Here is an 18784-nt window from a genome sequence, read left to right as displayed (position 1 = left end):
GTTATGTTACTATTATTTTCACAACCGGGAGCATATCCGCATGTTTATACTCTAAGTTCGGGCAATGTATTATTATTATTATTATTATTATTATTATTATTATTATTATTATTATTATTATTATTATTATTATTATTATTATTATTATTATTTTGTGGGCAGTAGAGCTGTTCTGAGGAAATTTAACTGAGACCAGCTGTTTGCAGATTGCAGACACTAAATCAAAATAATAAATCAACTTAGACTGATAAAGTATTCTTGGAAAACTCTGCTGTCGTTAATTACACTGCAACAGGGAAATTATTTGAAGAGAAAATGAAGCTCAAGGTTAATTTTGTGAATCTTCGCGAGGAAAACCCTATGGAACGTCAGCACTTCAGTGTGACGTCACGACTTCTAAAGTAATTTTTCGTATTTAGGCCACGTTGGCTCAGCAAAAGTTGGCGAAACTTGCCATATTTAGTCTTCGGCTCCTTTAGAACACAATGTAGTCAATCTTTACCGCTAAAGAATTAACTGAGACCTAGAATACGCTGTCAATATCCATATGCATTCAAAATATATGCATACGCTGTCAAATGCATTCAAAAAACTTTGCTTTCTACGTAGAAAGCTAAAGAAGTCACCTTCATCTGTCAAGCTGCAAGCTTATCTTTCCCTCGTTCGCCCAGTCCTAGAGTATGCTTCCATAGTGTCGGACCCATACTGTAATAAGGAAATTGATAAACTTGAAAGAATTCAGCGCCTGGCTGCACGGTTTATTTGCTCTGACTACAAAACTTCGTCGTCAGTTTCTGGTATGTTAGGCCAACTTGGACTGGATCCGCTCCATGTGCGCCGTAAAATCGCCAGGCTGAAATTTTTTTACTCATTGTTTCATAATCAAACTGGTTTAGCAAATGCCACATATATTACCCCTGCTCCACACAGGTCGGCACGTATTTTTCATTCTAAAGTAGTCCAGTCGTACTTTGCCCGCACTAATATCTTTCAGAAATCATTTTTTCCACTTACGAGCGAAGAATGGAATCATTTACCGGAATTTGTTGTTGAATGCACATCTTATGTTTCATTTGAAAAACTACTAAAAAATGTTCTTTTGTAAACCCTCTCCTGCTTGGGCAGCATTGCTGCCTGCAGTATTGTGTAAATAAATAAATAAATAAATAAAATAAATGACGTCATGGTGAGCTGGTGCGGGAACTTGAAGGTGGCGTCGCCACTGGCCTTCTGCGTTTTTCGTTTCTTTCTAACTTACCAAGCGGTTTATCGCGGTAAGAGTGATGTTTTCGGTATTGTGGAAGAGTAATCTACTGATACAGAACAAATAATTTTCCCATTTAGTGTTTCTTTAACGCATTTCAAGAGAAATATATTTTTTGATGACAATAACGCGGGGACCAAAAATAATATGCACATTATTGCAGGGTTTATCGAATAAGTCATTTATTTACGGAGAAAAATTCACGCAATGTGTTGACATCTTCCACGTAGGTTACAAATAACCCGGGCCCGTATTTTGTGACGTTCCATTTCATATTCCATTCATGTCATGCGTGGCCGATCCCAGGAAGAACGTTGATGCGGCGACGAATTCCAATCCGGCAGTCGTGTAGAGATTCTGACTGAAATAGGGGATATGCCGCAGCTGGTTACTTCAAGAATGGTTCAGCGTCACTTTGTAGACCGAACTCGGCATAATCCGCAGTTAGTTGGCGTCGGCACGACGTGCGATTATGGCCGAATGGATGGGGCTCGGGGACCGATGCCACCTTCGGGCCCGTACTTGAATTTTTCCACGTAAGAACTATTCGGCAAGACAGCAGCCATGGTCAGGGAGGGTTAGCAGTCAAGAGCTTGGCGCTTAAACAAACCCTTTCAGACACTGTACGGAGAGAGAGGCGTTTGTTTGAGGAAAGGCAGGCTTGAGCGATAGTTTGCGCTGGCCTGCTACTCTACACTGGGGAAGGGGGGGAGAAAAACAGCGATGAATGATGATGATAAGATAAAGAGGTGCGTATATACATGTCCATCACGCTGGGGCATAGAGTTTCATATTATTTTTTGTTTAGAAACTCTATGCGCTGGGGTCTTTCTAGAGTCGTGCGTCGAGTCCAGTGGCTTGAAGTCGCTCCGATGACCACAGCTGCGCTGTTGGCGTCAGGCCAGCACTAATTCTAGAATATAGGATCCCATACAGACGTACGTAGTTTATAAAGTTCCTTGTAGCTGCGGTCGCTCTTATGCATAAGGCAGACAGGCTGTTGCATGGGATATTAATTTAGCGTGAACGATCGTTCTCCGGTCGAACGCCGTCTACGTGTTCGATGCACGATCGCGATTGGAAGTGTAAAATTTGCAGACAGCAAAGTTCTATTGAGACAAAGGCGTTTTAGTTGAGCGTCTGCATTCCGCTCAGACCGACGGCATTTGTGCTAGCAATTTTCACACGACCGCCTCGCGCAGAACGCTCGTGCCGGCAGCGCAACGAAGATCGCCAAAATCCCATTGCTTGGCTCGTTTCGTGTTGCAGTCAGCGCGTCGCCCCTCGCGTCTCAGCCAAGGTCAATTCACATGGTCGCGAGGCTCAAATACGGTTCCAGTGAGCAGCGACATCAATTATAGTCGTGCGATTGAAGCGTGCCTACATCTCGCGGGGCAGGACACGAGTTGTCGAAAACTATGCATCTCCAATGGAAACATTTGAAAAAGTACAGACAATTCCAGTAGAATAGGAAAATGTGAAGTCACAGGCTGCTTGCTTCCATGTACGAATAAGTATGAATACGAAACTGTGCAGGCTTTCTGAAGTTTGCTCGTGGCGATGCGTGCTGAGATATGCCGAGATTGCATTGCCGTATTCAACACTGTAATGTCGTCAAAACTCTCTCATGCGTAGCCATAACAAGTAATGACTATATATATATATATATATATATATATATATATATATATATATATATATATATATATATATATATATATGTGTGTGTGTGTGTGTGTGTGTGTGTGTGTGTGTGTGTGTGTGTGTAGTGTTAACCTGATAAGATTTGATTCAGTAACATTATTTTTCAACTGCCTTTTCACTAAATATTACGTTTTAGCTGTCTTCAGTACCCGAGAAAAGCTACAGGCGGCACGCGTGCTATGTTATAGGAGAATAAAGTGCGTTTTTGTGAATCATTTCAAAGTAATGTTTATTTTCAAAGTAATCATTCAAAGTAACTTCGAAATAACAGATGTGTGTTGGTACTAAAGACACATGGATATGCTACTTCATTCAAAATCTTGGTGAACCCATTGCCCTGAATTCATGCAAAACTCTCAAGGCTTACCAGTGTAATGTGTTCGGTTGTAGAATGAGGTCTATAAATATGGATGGGAATATTCACGTTGGATTGTGACGCGATGTTGTGGCGAATGTTTTCACTTACTATGCTTCATTTGAATTGTTGCGTGCTCAGTATATGCGATGTCATAGCGATGTGATGTGAGCTGGCGCAGTAGAGTACTTGGCGTAACAAGCCTCGAATGGGTAAATCTAGATTTTTTTTCCGCCGAGAAGTTGGCCCCGCGAAATGTAGATGGCATTGCTGTACCTCCGCAAGCCGCCATTGCCGGACGTATGGGCTTCGACGGCACCAGCGCTACCTTGTCTCAGCAAGATATGCTTGTCACAATGCGAGATCCACGCTGTTCCTTGCAGTGCCTCAGCGCGTGAAATCTGATCGGAGCGGAGCGTAAGCGACGCTCAGCTAAAGCTGTCCAGCGAAGGAGTACGCCTTATGGTCGAGGCGTGGCACAGAACAAGTGCGTAAGCCCAGTCCTTCGATTATCTCGTAAAAATATTAATTGTCATGCCTTTACCTTTCGCCGAGTGCGCACACCGTGTCCGTGATTGATGGGTCGGCGCTCTAGCTGCCTTCCCTTTAGCCTGTGCTGTTAGGCTTTCTTTCTGTGACCGGTAGTTCGTGTTGTCCTTCCTACAAATTTTGTTGTTGTTTCCGTTTTTTTTTTTGTCTTTTTCCTGCGCGGTGACGTTGCTTCGATAGTTGTACATGCCAGACGTTTCCTCGTAATGTCCCTGACCCTTGGAGATATTTGGGCGTTGCCACAGTTGAGCTGCCATTAGCGCCGTAATTTGCGACATCGTTCGGGCTGAGCTTCGACTGATGGAAAAGGCAAGTTTACATACGCTCGATCTGCCCGTCGTTCGCCTCTGCACACGGTGCGGAGACGCTGTACCGCATAGACTCGCATATTTGCCCAAGCTTTCCATGGCCTCAGATATAATACGGGGTGTATATTGGGTAACGGCTAAGTCCCCTTCCCCTTTCTTGCGCATCAGCTGCTGTCTGTCTAAGCAGAGCTTATATTGACTGCTAATTTTAATAATGAGTGGCGCTGCAGCTACTGCAGCGAAGGTGCTGACAGTAGAGAGGAGCTTGGCATGGCACTTGAGGCGTTGGGCGAGAAATATGCTACGAGCATTGCGGTCACACAAGCCCACGAATGGCACACACATCGACAAACGCACGCGTACACTCTAAATATTCGACGATCCCCATCAAGCAATGTAGGCTGTACAAAATTCAGAAACGTTGTCGCAGCGCAAGGACGGTCGGGCAGAAAATTTCGAGAAACGCTTCTATCGAGAAACGCTTCTATCATTTCGAGAAACGCTTCTATCGAGCAGCTAGGGCATGCGCTACTAACTCGCGTTGGATGATATACAAACTAGCTTCTTCCGCGTACATAACTGCTTTAAAAAGCGCAAAGCATTATTTCCTATCTAATTCCTTGCCATCTATGTTGAAAACAAAGTCCGTAAATTCTGGCGCGTAGTTAACTCTTCTTCGGATAATTTAAGTACTTTACAGGGCTCCTCTGGCGAACATGTTTCTAACGAAGAATGCCCAACTTTATGAAACGATACTTTCGTGCAAAATTTTTCCCTTGCTCCTAGTTCTCACCTTTCTGAATCACAGAATTATGACTACCCGATCATGTTCCCTATTGTCGTAGACGTTGGTGGTGTTGCTAAACTTATTGAAAATCTTGACTATCACTCTTCTCCCGGTTTTGACTCTGTCAATGCAAAATTTTTGAAAAATACGTCCGCATATTGTTCCATCATATTAGCGAAGATATTCCAGCAATCTCTTGACACATGTACTTTACCTTCACAATGGAAGATTGGGAAGGTGGTTCCTCTTCACAAGTCAGGTAACAAAGCCATGGCCATTAATTATCGCCCCATCTCTCTAACACGTACATGCTGTAAGTTACTAGAACATATAATCTTTAAAGCGCTGACAGAATTCCTTGAATCTAACTTGTTCTTTAACACCTGCACAACATGGATTCCGTACGTCATAGTCATGTGAAACTCAACTCGTATCTCTCACACACAAACTTCATCGCATTCTCGACCGATCATCACTCGTCGATTGCATATTTTTAGATTTTGCCAAAGCTTTCGACAAGGTTTGCCATAAACTACTACTTCATAAGCTTAGTCATCTTAACATTGAGTCTAATGTTTTAAAATGGATTGAATACTTTCTTACTAATCGTTCGCAATTTGTCTCAGTTAACGGTCTCTTACTGAGGTGCATTCTGATGTACCTCAGGGATCTGTACTTGGTCCATTACTCTTTTTAATTTACATTAATGACCTCCCCTCTCGCATTCACCTCTTTGCCGATGACTGTGTTATTTTCCGCGAAATTAAAGGTTCTGACGACTTTAACTCTCTTCAGACTAATCTTACTGCGATTGCTAACTGGTGTGAACTTTGGTTAATGAAACTTAACATTAGTAAGTGTGAAACTATGCATGTCGCCAGGATTAATAGTATTCCGCATGTATACTATTTGAATACCGTTCCTTTAGAATCAGTAAGTTCATATAAGTACCTGGGCTTATTTATTTCATCCAACGTCACTTGGACAACCCATATAGAATACGTCATTAAAAACGCAAACCGCATGCTTGGTTATCTACGCCGTAACTTTTCCAGCGCTCCATATTCTTTGAAGTTATTGCTGTACAAGACTCTAATTCGTCCAAAATTGGAGTATGAGTCCAATTTGGACGAATGGACAATTGGACAATTGTATGGGATCCATGTCACAAAAAACGAATTAGTGCCATTGAACTTGTACAGTGTTCGTTTTATTAATTCTAACTATAGCCGAACCGTAAGCATTACAGCCATGAAGTGCGACCTTCAGCTTCCATCATTTTCGTCACGCCGCAAAATATCACGTTTAGTCCTGTTTCACAAGCTGCATCATAATTCTACGCTGAGCAACGAATTCGTTCTTCGACCTCATTACTTATCACATCGCATGGATCACCATCATAAAATTGGCATCGATAGGTCTAACACTTACGCTTTCTTGTAGTCTTTCATGCCTCGAAGATCCACTGAATGGAACCACCTTCCCGCCAATATTGTGTCCATCAACGACAACTCACTTTTTCGTAGCGCTTTAGCTAATATTATATAACGACAGGATTACAGCGTTGCTGTGTGAAATCTTACTGCATTGTTCTTTTTTTTCTCTCTGTGCTATTTTTATCCGTGTAAACAATTCAGTTATGTTTATTTTATCTCGCTTGTTAATCCACTCCCCTTCTCAATGCCTTCACTGGCCCTGAGGGTATTGTAAATAAATAAATAAATAAATAAATAAATAAATAAATAAATAAATAAATAAATAAATAAATAAATAAATAAATAAATAAATAAATTTCCCGCGGCTGCAAGCTCGAGTCAGTGGAACGAGTCCTCGCGTACGGGTTCTCACGCAAACAGCGAGCCATCGCTGTCGAGGCATTGCTGTCGCACTCTCGAGAAATGAATTTGTTTAATTCCGAAGACAGCATCATGAGGCTGTGCGGGGGCTCACTCGCAGCGGACGCGGTGGCGCAATGGCGACGTCCCCATATGGTGCTGTCGCCCTCTCGAAGCCAAATCTGCCGCGATACGGGTGGACACGACGTCAGGGACAGATGGCGCAACTGTATTGCGGGGGAAGCGCTCGATAGAGAAAAGGCGGGACGAAGCCATCGTGCCTGTAGAGTACACGGTGGGTATAAGGGCTGACTCATTGTCGGATCCCGGTCTAAAAGGGAGGCAGTTTGGCGTCAGTGCTTTCCGCCACACGGCGGCTCCTGTTTTGCCCCTTTACCTGCGCGGCAGCGTTAATCATGTGATACAAACTCGCGCGAACCCTACGCCTTATTTAGCAACCAACATATGTGTATGCCTTTGAGCAATAGCGCTTGCAGCTGGGCCAATGATTACGCATCGGCTGTGTTGTAAGTATGCTGCCAAGGATTCGCGTGTATAGGCAACAACCGCAAGTGCTTGTTTCCCAGCTGCATGCGAAGCGAGACACGTTGGAGCTCTTTGACGTTTGGCTTTGTGCTCGCCTTGATAACCCTGGCTCCATGTTGGTTTCTGTTCGCGCTTGCCTTTAAAAAACAGCGTGATAGAATGACGATTTGTATCGCCCTCACGTTCATCGATATTGCGCAGCACGGATCACTTCCTGGTGCGCAATTTTTCATTCATCACCATGAAAGATGCTGGCGCACACAAAGCACTCCCGCATATAGGCGGAATAATACGGCGCTCCGACGGCGCCAGAATCGTTGACCGTTCTGTCGTTTCACGTAGACGGCAGCTTGATGCGCGCACGCACGTCCCTCTGTCCGCGGAGGACAGTGTGCCGCTTCGCTCCGCTATCATTCTTGCAGGACTTTTGGTGAAAGAATCTAAGCGTCAAAGTCCGGCTGCACAATTGTGTGGTACAAAAGTTGGCACACCCGGCTGACCACTTCGAACGCCTCAGCATGGCTGCAAGCCTTTCTCAAGCTTTCAACTAACTCGCCATTCGTTTGTACATTTTTTCGTTTGATCCTATCTATTGAAGGTACATTTATCGTCTCTTACGCATGTATGGCAGTATAACAGCCCCACCAGGAGCTGTATTCGCAAACGTTCTCTAAACGACGAAAACTTGAGCGTGAGCAAACTTGTAATTGTCAGTTCTGCACTGTTTATTTTTGCTAACTGGACTCGTTTCTTGTCAGGTATCTTTATTCAGAAAACATTGATTCTACCCTTCTGATAGCGTGGCCAAATGGCTAAGTCGCAGAAGGAGCTTACAAAATGTTTATACTAGTCCGTATTCTCTTGTCATAGCACTTCCTGCCACTGCGGTTGTTTTGTTGCCCAGTGTCGCAACTTGGCCGTGTAAATTCTCTCCCGCCCCACTGTAGCATCGACTAGATGGCTATTTCATGATCCCTCAGCCAAACACTCCACTTTGATTTCTTTAATAGCTGCTTCTATGGCGCAGCCAAAACGCAGTAATATAAACATTACGTTCGTAGACCTTGCGTATAACTGTCTTCAGTGCAGCATGGAAGAGAATCTAGCATAATTTTTCAAGCGAACATTTCTGTGCTTCCCGGCAGTGGCTACTGGGTGCTTCTGTCTTGCGGAATTCTTAAAAATGTCGCTGTTTCGCCCGAAAGGCGAAGCATCAATTGCGATATCAAATTAGCAGAGAGCTATTCGGAGTAGGGATAGTAGTTTTATCGGCTGCATAAACTTGGACACATTCGCTTACTAATTGAATTAACAATCGTGGTGTTACAACGACTGACAGCGACTGTCAAAACGCTGGCAGCAAGCGCAGCCGCCGCAGCGGGCGAAGGTTCGTGCGGTCTGTCGCTTCAACGGAAACTGAGCGGCGAATGCACAGCGCATACAAAGGTCACAGCCGTGTGGAGATAAGAGACGGTAAGGGCGACCGCCACGAGCGGGCAAAGTACAAGCCCAGTAGTTGGCAGAGTAGAAGCTGCCCCCCTTCCCTCCCTCCCTCCCTCCCTCCCTCCCTCCCGTGCTGCCTTCCCGCTTTATTGCTTTCGCGTTGGAGATATAGTGACTAGTTCCCCTTAAGCCCGGTTGCAAGATACGCATTTGGTGCCTCAGCACAGCGTCGCCCCGCCTCCCTCCCTCCCATTCCCCCACGGCCTTTCGCGCGACGGTCGCGTTTGCTTTCCGCCGTGCGTTCGCTCTCCGTGATAGCGCGCGGGTCCCCCGCGCGCTTTCACTCGCGCATACGGCAGCGGCGACGATTTTATCGCCGTTGGACTTTATACGGAACCTCACAGTGACGGCGACGGCGATGACATAAATCCGGTTGAAGTGTCCATATAATTGCTATCGCAATAAAAAATTAATAAACAAATTCAAACACGTTCGGACCTTAATGCCTCGGCAGAGCAGCCCGATGCTCCAATCATAGCAATTAGCGCTTTGAGATAATCGCCGCGTGTGCGTAGCGCGGGTACGCGCGAGAGCATATGCGGGCACGCCAGCTTTCTTTACACCAAACAGAGATGGGCAGCATTTATATGAACTGCTCGACGAAAGCTTCGCTTCACATAGTTTTCAAGGCAGGCGTAATATGTCTTTAAAGGTTTTTTTTTTTTTTTGTCTCGATGATGCCAATATCCTCCAATGAAGAATAGGCCAGTTGATGGATAGTGAAGTGTGTGCCTTCCCGCAGCCCTGCATGCGAGCCCGTCGTCTGGTCGCAGTCAGGACCACTACGTGGGCTGCCCGGCGCCCCGTTCCCCCGAGAATGGCTTAAGCTTCATCTTCAACAGGGGCCGCCTGGTGCGCTACCGGTGTCACCCGGGATTCACACTGCGTGGTCACAGCCAGGCGGTGTGCCACCACAACAGCTGGAACAGGCCTGCTCCCCTGTGCCTCGCCAAGAACGGTACGCCGCTCTCCCTTGTCAATGGCACGCAAGTACGTGGCAGCCAACCATTGAGGAAGGCGTCACGTCTTCGCAAGCGAAGGCCGGCAGTGAAGCGCCTCGCTTTCGCCCTCTCAGTATTGGCCCAACCCCAAAGACCCCTACCCGCAGTGAGAAAAACACTCTGCGGGGGCAAGCGTGTCTCTTTTGCACTATGGTCGCACCACAATCTGCGCACCATGGCCAATAAACACGTAAAGCCATGCCTTGGCTTTAACCGAAATAACTCCGTATTAACGCGACCCGTGTGGCAGAAAATCTTACGTCGGTCTCGGCGTAAGCGCCGGCGTTCGTGACGCGAAAAATCATCCCGAACCACCCCGACCACGCAGGCCCTCCGCGTGGCGCAGAGGCGCTGGTAAATTAATGCAATTTCTCAAAGCAAAATGCGTCATAAAAATCGCAACGTACGACGTAACCACAATCCACAGACGTGATAGCGTCGGATTGTAATTTGAATATACCAGAAAACATAATTCTCTCACGCGGAAACTCAAATGCAAGTCCCTTTTCCAGCATTGGATATAGCGGCGCGCCGCGGTTTACTCCTCGCAAAAGTATTATCCAGATGGCGCTCGCGGAGGCGAAGTTGGAGAAAAAAGAACGCTGTAGTTGCCGGAAAGCCTGATCAGCAGCCAGGGATCTTTGAATGCTATCGCGTTCCACTCTTAAAGCGAAGCTTAAGCGTCCTCCAATTTTTTTTCGCGGTTCTACAATTCTGCTAGAGATGGCGCCGAGGTACATGCTGAATCAAGATTTTTTTTAATTCTTTAGATTTGTCCACACCGCGACGCACATGGAATGTGTAGCTAAAACTGGTATGATGAAAATTTTGCTTGTGAAGTCCAAGTTGTTCCGAAGTTGTGACGTTTGCTTCTTTTAATTCGCAGCGACGCGACGTGGCGCGAAGCTGCCTCACCATGGCGACGGGAAAGACGGTCATGGTGACAGGCAGCCGTTCGAGTGGGACTCGATGTACAAGGAGGACAAGTTGCCGCTCATCAATGGCCAGTGGAGGAGGCCGCATCAGCGCGTCTTCTCTGTGAGCGGGTCTTCGAAGGAAGCGGTCGAGAGGACGGCCACCGAGCAGCAGCTCATAGACGACGAACTCAGGATCGCTGAGATGAGGCACCGCCAGGAACAGGACGTTCGCAGGGACAGCAGGCAGGATGGCGAGGACGGTCGCGAGTCCACAGAAAGGGACGCGCTGGAATCGAACACCGCAAACGAGGACAACGAGGTGCCGACGCCCGAACCTCGACAAGTCGAGAAGCACGGTATCTCGCATCACAGCGTCGCGACGTCGCATTCGGCCGACAGCTCGCCGCACTCGAAGAAACATTACAAGTGGAAGGAAGACAGCCCCAAGCACCACAGCGCAAGGTACTCCGTGTCAAGGCTGGCGCATGGCCGCCACCCTTCCTCGGGAGAGCATGCGTCGTCCACCACGTCGGCGGAGCAAGGCGATCGTGAAGATGACGACGACGTCGAGACATCCACTGAATCTTCGGGTACTCCGCTCCCAGCGACGGAGTCTGCTCCCAGGGAAGCTTGGCGGAAGCAATCGGACATATCTGATTACTGGAGGAGTCTCTCTGGAGGATATAGTGCGGAGAGGCGGGGGCAAGATCGTGGCCACACACTCAGCTCCGATAAAGAGGAAACGACGACTCACAAGACGGTCAGCCGTGCGTTCAAGAGGAGCTATCTTCACTCAGACGATGACTACGACGTCGAGGATGACGATGATGATGAAGACGAGGACGACCGACACGACACTACACAGTACAGGTCCACGCACAGAGGCGACCTTAGTCCTTACGACGACGAGGAAGACCGCAACAGGTTTCCTCCGCGTACCGTGACCTTTGAAAGGGGACCCAAGGGTGATCGGGAACCGTACGACCAGAATTCCGGCGTCTCAAGGTCCTCCCCGGTAGACTATTTCGGTCGTCCAGTGCAAGTGCTCACCGGAGAGAAAGCGCACCAGCAAGACGCCCTGTTGCGGCGCCAGTACGAGATGGCCCAGCAGCACAAGCGTGCTAAGCTCGAAGAGTTCAGGGGTCGTCAGGAATCGACGGTGCGATTTGACCCTCCACCCAACAACGCGCCGGTGACGTCACGGCCAATCGACTACTTCGGCAGGCCCGTGCAGGTCCACACAGGCGAGAAGGCTGCGCAGGCCGAGGCGCTTCTCAAGCGCCAGTACGAGATGGTCCAGCAGAGGATGCGGGACAACCAGTTCGAGGAGGCCCGCAAGCGTCCCGACGCCGAGTACTTTCCGAGGCAGGGAGTGAGCGAGGACGACCGGCGAGGCGACATTGCCGTTCGACAACGGGGAGACAGGGAGCCCACACCGCCTCCTGCGAGGCACCTGGTCACATCGAGGCCCGTCGATTACTTCGGCAGGCCAGTGCAGGTTCTTACGGGAGACAAAGCTGCCCAGGCCGAGGCCATGCTCCGGAGGCAGTACGAGGAGTACCAGGCACGGCTCAACAAGAGGCCCAGCGAGCCGGACTACGCCGAGGGCAGACCGGTGGAGTTTGATCGCCGGCCCGTGCAGCCCGGACCATCGAGCTCGCCCCCGTTCGACCACTTCGGCCGGCCCGTGCAGGTTCTCACGGGCGAAAAGGCGGGCCAGCAGACCGAGCTGCTGCGGCAACAGTACGAGATGGCCCAGCGTACCGGTTCGCTCCAGGAGGCGAGAAGCAGACCGACCGAGGAGGTGCACCACCGGCACCGGCACCACCACGGCCAGTGGAGCGAGCAGGGGACGAGCGGAGCGCTGAGACTGAGCCGAGAGGACATGGAGCTCATGAGCCGGCTGTCGCCGGAGCTGCGCGCCAGCTTTCTCAGGGACCTGCGTCAGGCGCGCATCAAGGAGGAGACCGACCCGGAGAGGGCCAACCAGTTCCTGAGCCGATACCGCAGCCACGCATCGCTTCATACCAAGTGTAAGTACGCCCTATAGGGTGGCGACGCGTGACTCTTAGTAGCGGAAGATGTTGCTGGCACGTTCGGTGCGACTGAACGGCACCTGGGTCAGAAGCCAGGAGCGCGTCCTGTATCAAAGATCATGCAACGCTACCGATGTTAGGGACAGTTTCCCCAAAACGGTATCTCCCTTTGCACCAAATGTCACTGACCTTGAATGCAAAAGCTCCGTACACCCGTAATATAGAAGTCGTCACCGCCTTACAGCGGCCACGCAACAGCAGCACTCGATGCTCAAGAGCGTTAGGGGATCAAATCACCCGTCCACACTAAAGACCTTGTTCAAGCATGCTAGAACAGTCAGCGCTCACGTGAACGGTTAGGATATGCAAGAGCGTCGTGTTCTTTTCTAGCTTAAGCCTGGGTCACCACAATACTGCCGCAGCTCTTTTTTCTCACTTGAAGCCTTAGCAGACCAACGAGCCCGTTCACTTACACTCGGTAGCCAAGGCGAGGAAAAATAACACCGGGAACGTGCCCTAGGACAATGCTCGTCTTTATGCCTAAGCGAAACCATGCGCATTATCGCCGGGAAGGGGATGCGTGCTGAAAGAGTCGTCCTTGTTTAATAAACACCCTGCCTGTTCAGAAGCCGCCCCACCATATGTTTGTTGACGCTGCTCCGGCATAAGGCGGCACAGGGACGTGGTTGATCTGTGAGTCACGCCAGCCAGCGAACCCATGCTCCGAGAACCAAGTGTGCGCAAGGAATATCCCAACAAGCACTACTAGTGTGGCTGGGGTATTTTCTGCTTGTTCGACTCTTGGTGTCTCCGGCTGGTTCACCTGGGATTTGCGTTGTTCTGGCTTCTTTTGTATAGCAGCTCCTTTCGCTGATCCAGGGAATAAGAAGTCCTCAATAGTGCATGCAAGCACCCTTAAAGAAGCCAAAAAAAAAAAATAACAGCAATATCCGAGCAGATGTCGATATACGCTTGCCTCGTCTTGTGCAGCTTGGTTGTTAAGTTCGTGGTGCGGAACATTCCTATTTTGTAAAATTCTGCAGCGTGTAAAAGTGTGGAAGTCACTAGTTTAGAAGCTAATCAACTGGTACCGCGTGAATAACGATGCGAGCAAAACTTGTTTCCTTAAATTGCACGAGCTCATTTGCAGCTCACCAATCAAAATCTATTATCAGGGCTTAACCTGCCCAGTGCTAGTCATCGTATTCCCGTGTCCTTGATTTCTTCGTTTAGAGAGACAGAAACCTGAGTGAGTTGGTAAAAATGCATAGTTGCTTGGGCGATAAAGCCTTTTTTATCTAGCTGCAGCTGTTAGGCTGCAGCTTGAAACTGCAGCGTTTCCTGCAATTCTTCTGTATTTGTATCTGTTTCATCATCATCATCATCATCATCATCATCATCATCATTATTTTCAAGCTCATGTTATAGATGTCTCTCGTTCCGACATTTTCCTTGCTCGTCCCGCTAGGTTTCACCCGTCACTAAAGGTAACTGCCTCTGCATCATCACTGATGCAGAGCTCCTCCAGTGGCATAAATGATTCCCTTTGCTTTCAAGCGTGATGATTATATTGGTTTATATGATTTCTTTTCCACCACTGATTGGTCACTGGTTACAGAGAAAACCAATGTTGATGACCCAGCAGATCAGTTTACGAAGCTTGTGCTGAGCAGTATGTGCAAATACATTCCCCAGTACAGTCCTAAACGCTCTAAATATGGCCACTGGTTCTCATCTGAACTTACAACGACCCTAAACTATAACGATCGCGCGCACCGTAAATCTAGAAGCCCTGTGCCTAATGAGTGGACAGAAGAATTCCACCTTTTTCGGGCTCTGTGCAAACGCCTCTTTAAGCGGGATCACGACTGGTACTGCGTTCTTCGAAAAGAGTGCCTACGACCGGCCGCTGGAATTTTGGAAATATATCCCCAAGCGCTATAGTAAACCTGGACAGTGTTTTCGCCTGGTCGACTCTAGAGGAGTAGAAGTCCCAGCAGTAGCGGATTGTATTGCTGCCCATTTCTCATCCTTATATAAAACTTAAGGTTTCAACACTGGTGTCAGTCAGCCGCACACGACGGTTCCTACATCTATTGCTGTGTTGTTTGATGAAAAGTTCATCAGCGAATGCCTTAAGCACTTGAAGCCTTCCCTATCCTGCGGCCCTGATGGCAATTCTAAAAGCTTACGGCAGTATATTTACCCCAGTATTGACATCTATATTTAGTAACTCTTTGAATACTTCCACTTTCCCTTACATGGAAAGAAACTGCTCATGTTTTCCCTGTATTTAAGTCTGGCTGTAAAACCGATGTCTCGAATTATCGCCTGATTTCTCTTCTCCGTGCAGCGTCTAAAGTTCTTGAACTTCTACTTTACAACATATTGTCTTTTACTGTGAAAAACTAATTGATTCCGAATCAGCATGGATTTCTCACCGGCCGCACCACTATCACAAATCTCGCAAGTTTCATGACACAGGTCTCCGCGACCGTACTTAAAGAAGGGCAAGTGGACAGACACCATTTACTCTGACCTCAGCAAAACTTTTGATGAAGTCAGCCACTCACTGCTTCTGATCAAGCTTATTCACGCTGGTGTTGACTCGTCAATTGTCAATCTGTTGCGCAGTTAGCTTCTTGATATATCCTGTTATGTTACCGTCAATGGCCAAACGTCTTCTTTTTACATTGCAACTAGCGGCGTCCCTCAAGGATCAGTATTAGGACCACTCCTTTTTATAATTTTACAGCGAAACTGTTAGCCTCTCGGCGGTCGGCATTTTTTGTGTCCGCGCCCGTTAACAAATATGTGCGCCGACCCCGGCGGCAGTGCAGGGCAGGAGCAGTGGCTCGTACCCCCGTAAGGCAGAGGCTTCAAGCACTCGGCAAAGTGAAGCGAAAAGTGCATACATTCTTTGGGATATAACGCATGCAACATACAGAACAGCATTCGTTTCAATAAAGAACGAGCACAAAACAAGCACCCGAACCACCTAAATGATGATAAGGCGCTCCTGATAACAATGTCAAGCACGTAGTGCTCCCCGCATACGTTTCCCGGTAAAGATTACGGTTGCGCAAGGTGCCGCGGCGATGGCAGCTTGCGACGTGGGGAGTGACGTCTGTAACCTTTTGTATATAAAAGAACCAGCCTAGCAGCTGATTTGATTGTTGTTGTAGCACCACTATGGGTACGCAGCGCATAGTTAGGACTCCCGAGGAGCAGCGTGAATACGAGGAGCGGCAAAGGGAAAAAGAAACGGCAACACGAGCAGCGGTGGCGTGCTTCCAAGATTACCATTACTCCAGTTACTGCCACTGCTGTCAGAGTTAAGCTGCACTTTGATTTGATTGAAGCTGTATTTGGCATAGCTAGTTACCACTCTCATTGGCCTTAATAAGTGAAAGGTGATTTTTGCAAGCTACAATATTTGCTGCATCCCACTCCCTCCCTCCCTTATTTTCGCGGATGTACTGTGCTCGGCACATTAAATGCCGACTGATTGATTGTACTCATTTCTGAGTGCATACTTTCGTGGCCGCACGATTGATAACTATTCATACATGTCTTCTCACACGCAGCTCTATCGACAGAGGAGGACAGCACCACTGACTCTCCCGGCGACGACGACTACGACGACGACGACGACGACGAGATGCTCGGCGACCAAGCCTCGGAGGACATCCCGCTCACCACGGTGAGCACCGAGGACACGTCGTCCGAGTCTTCCGAGTCCAAGAACGCGTCGAGCAAGCACTCGTCGAACAAGGCGACGTACGACCAGAGCTGCCTGCAGGACCGGAAGCTTGGCCGCTCCTTCCTCAGCGCACCCAAGGTGAAGCACGCGTACGTGTACAAGTACGAGCGCAAGGTGCTCGGCAAACCACCGCAGAGCCACTACGTGCTGGCCCGCTACAAGTGCCTGCTGGGCTACGGGCTCAAGTACGCCAAGGCGGACGCCCTCTACTGCCGGCAACGGCAGTGGATTGGCGAGCACCCGACGTGCGTCCGGAGCTAGGCCGCACACCTCGCCCGATCACCACAGGTGTGCCTCGTAACTGTAGCAGTTACCAGTTGGCTGCTCCTGGCGTGATGTCACTGCGTTAGCCTTCACTGCCTCAAACTGGGGAGTAAGCGCATCCTGAGACGCCTCAGAGTTACACGAGCTTCTTATTCTGTGCCTTTACGCACCACCGCTGTCCAAAGAGAACCGGCCTTCTCTGTGCTTGTACACAACCAGCTGGACTTTGGCCGTTGCTGTTCGCGTCGCATGCCCTAGACTCGTGTGAAATGCCACACGAATTGTGTTTGGTGGATTCACCCGGTGCTTAGTGGTAGATGCTACGCGTCGCTCGGCCAGAAGTACGGATGCAAGTTTCTGAAAAGTATAAAACAGAAAAGAAAGAAAAAAAAAAAACAAAGGAAGCCGAATTCGCTCGCGCTCTCGAGATCCTACTCAAAGCTCCTGAGCTGTTGCAGTGATTTGTGGCTTAATAATTTCACAGAAAAAGTAGAGTGCTTTCGTCGCGATGGTGTTCCGAAAACATCGCTGGGAATTTGTAGCCTACATTTTGCAAGCAGGTAACATCTCATATTTCGAGCACTTTATGCCGACAATCAAAAGAAAGCTACGTGGATAGCTCTCGTTGTTTATTGCCCTGGTAGTTACTTTGTAAAAAGCCCAGCTTCCTTTAATACGCCAACTCAAAAGGGCGAGCACTTATCGCACCAGCGACTGTCACAGAGAGGCGTATAGAGGAAGCTTTTTGTGCCAAATGAAGCTTAGCGTTGAAATTGTAGTAAGTATGATCGTATGTTAAGCTGATTATCGCATTTTATGTCCAACACAATTTAATTCATGCCTGACACTAAGCGAGTACAAACAAATGAGTTCATGCCTGTCTTGATATCATGTTGAGTTCGGTGCGTCAGAAGCATTTTAAAGAAGTCCCTCACAACACTCACGAGCTCACACTGAAAAGACGACAGTGAACTGGTGCCTTGGTACAAATCCAGCATGTGTACAAACTTGTGTTTGGGCCTTCGCAAGGCGGAGTGTGCAGCGTAAAAAGAAAAGCTTACTCGAGCTGTGAGAACTGCACTACGACTTGGAACAAACACAGTGCTCTGATTGTAGCTCTTCAGCTACTCTGCTTGGCTGCATTGCGTAGGCAGTGCGAGTGAGCAGCACAAATTAATAGTTCTCGCTAACAGCATTTTGCTGAAAGCTGCGTCAAGTGCGATATACCATTGCGCCATTCCTCATTCTTATGCCACCTTTATTTTATTGCCCTTTCTGACATTGCAGCGCTTTCATTTTCATGCATGCCTGGCATCAGATATCTTGTAGCGCGTTCGTGTTAGTGTGTGTGCATAATCTGTGCCGTTGTTTTATTAGTGCAAAAGTGTTATTTATACGGGGTCCTCGTCTTCCATGTATATAAACGAGCGCAGGGTCACTTCCTGATATTTTTCTGTTTTTAAAATGTGCTGACGTCTAGTTTTGCTCTTCTTTTTTCTTTCATCGAAGCAAAAAGTGCCTGTCATTACCTTGTATCAATGTGCCAAGCGATGCGAAAATTTGTATTTATTTACACTCAAGAAATGTATAATATGTCTCGCGAAAAAATAAAGAGCTTGTAATTCCCTACGGCTCCGTTAGTCTGCAGTTTGTCTTCTTGACCAATTAAGCATCACAAGTCGGGCGGGAGCAACGCAGGTGTGTGGGCAGCAAAAGAAGTTGGTAACTCAAGCGTTTTAGCCAAACATGGGAATCCTTAACAACATACCGCTCGGCTAGTTGGCGCGTAGCAATAAATAAAGATTGCGACCACTACATAGGTATCATCTGTGTGTCTATTCCTCACTGGTCGTCTGTTTCGCTAAGGGCGTTTCCGTGTTGCCTAAAAAGCAACACTCATTTCAGGATCAGATTAGGCACAAGGCGGCGAAGCTAAAAAAGCTGGATTGCCA

At 48.0% G+C, this 18784-nt stretch overlaps 1 protein-coding gene across 1 annotated transcript in view; it reads left to right on the top strand.

Moving 5' to 3' along the window:
* Positions 1-18461, top strand: part of LOC119449362 (uncharacterized) — a 41306-nt gene extending 22845 nt beyond the window's left edge. The window contains exons 2-4 of the mRNA XM_037712535.2: positions 9594-9809; positions 10739-12802; positions 16393-18461. Of these exons, the coding sequence (XP_037568463.1) occupies positions 9594-9809; positions 10739-12802; positions 16393-16829 (2717 nt within the window). The 3' untranslated portion in view covers positions 16830-18461. The remainder of the gene's footprint in view (positions 1-9593; positions 9810-10738; positions 12803-16392) is intronic.
* Positions 18462-18784: the final 323 nt, after the last annotated feature.

This window comes from Dermacentor silvarum, chromosome 4 (assembly GCF_013339745.2).
Source record: "Dermacentor silvarum isolate Dsil-2018 chromosome 4, BIME_Dsil_1.4, whole genome shotgun sequence".
In the NCBI taxonomy this organism is placed as follows: Eukaryota; Metazoa; Arthropoda; class Arachnida; order Ixodida; family Ixodidae; genus Dermacentor; species Dermacentor silvarum.
This window is presented reverse-complemented; position numbering and strand designations above follow the sequence as displayed.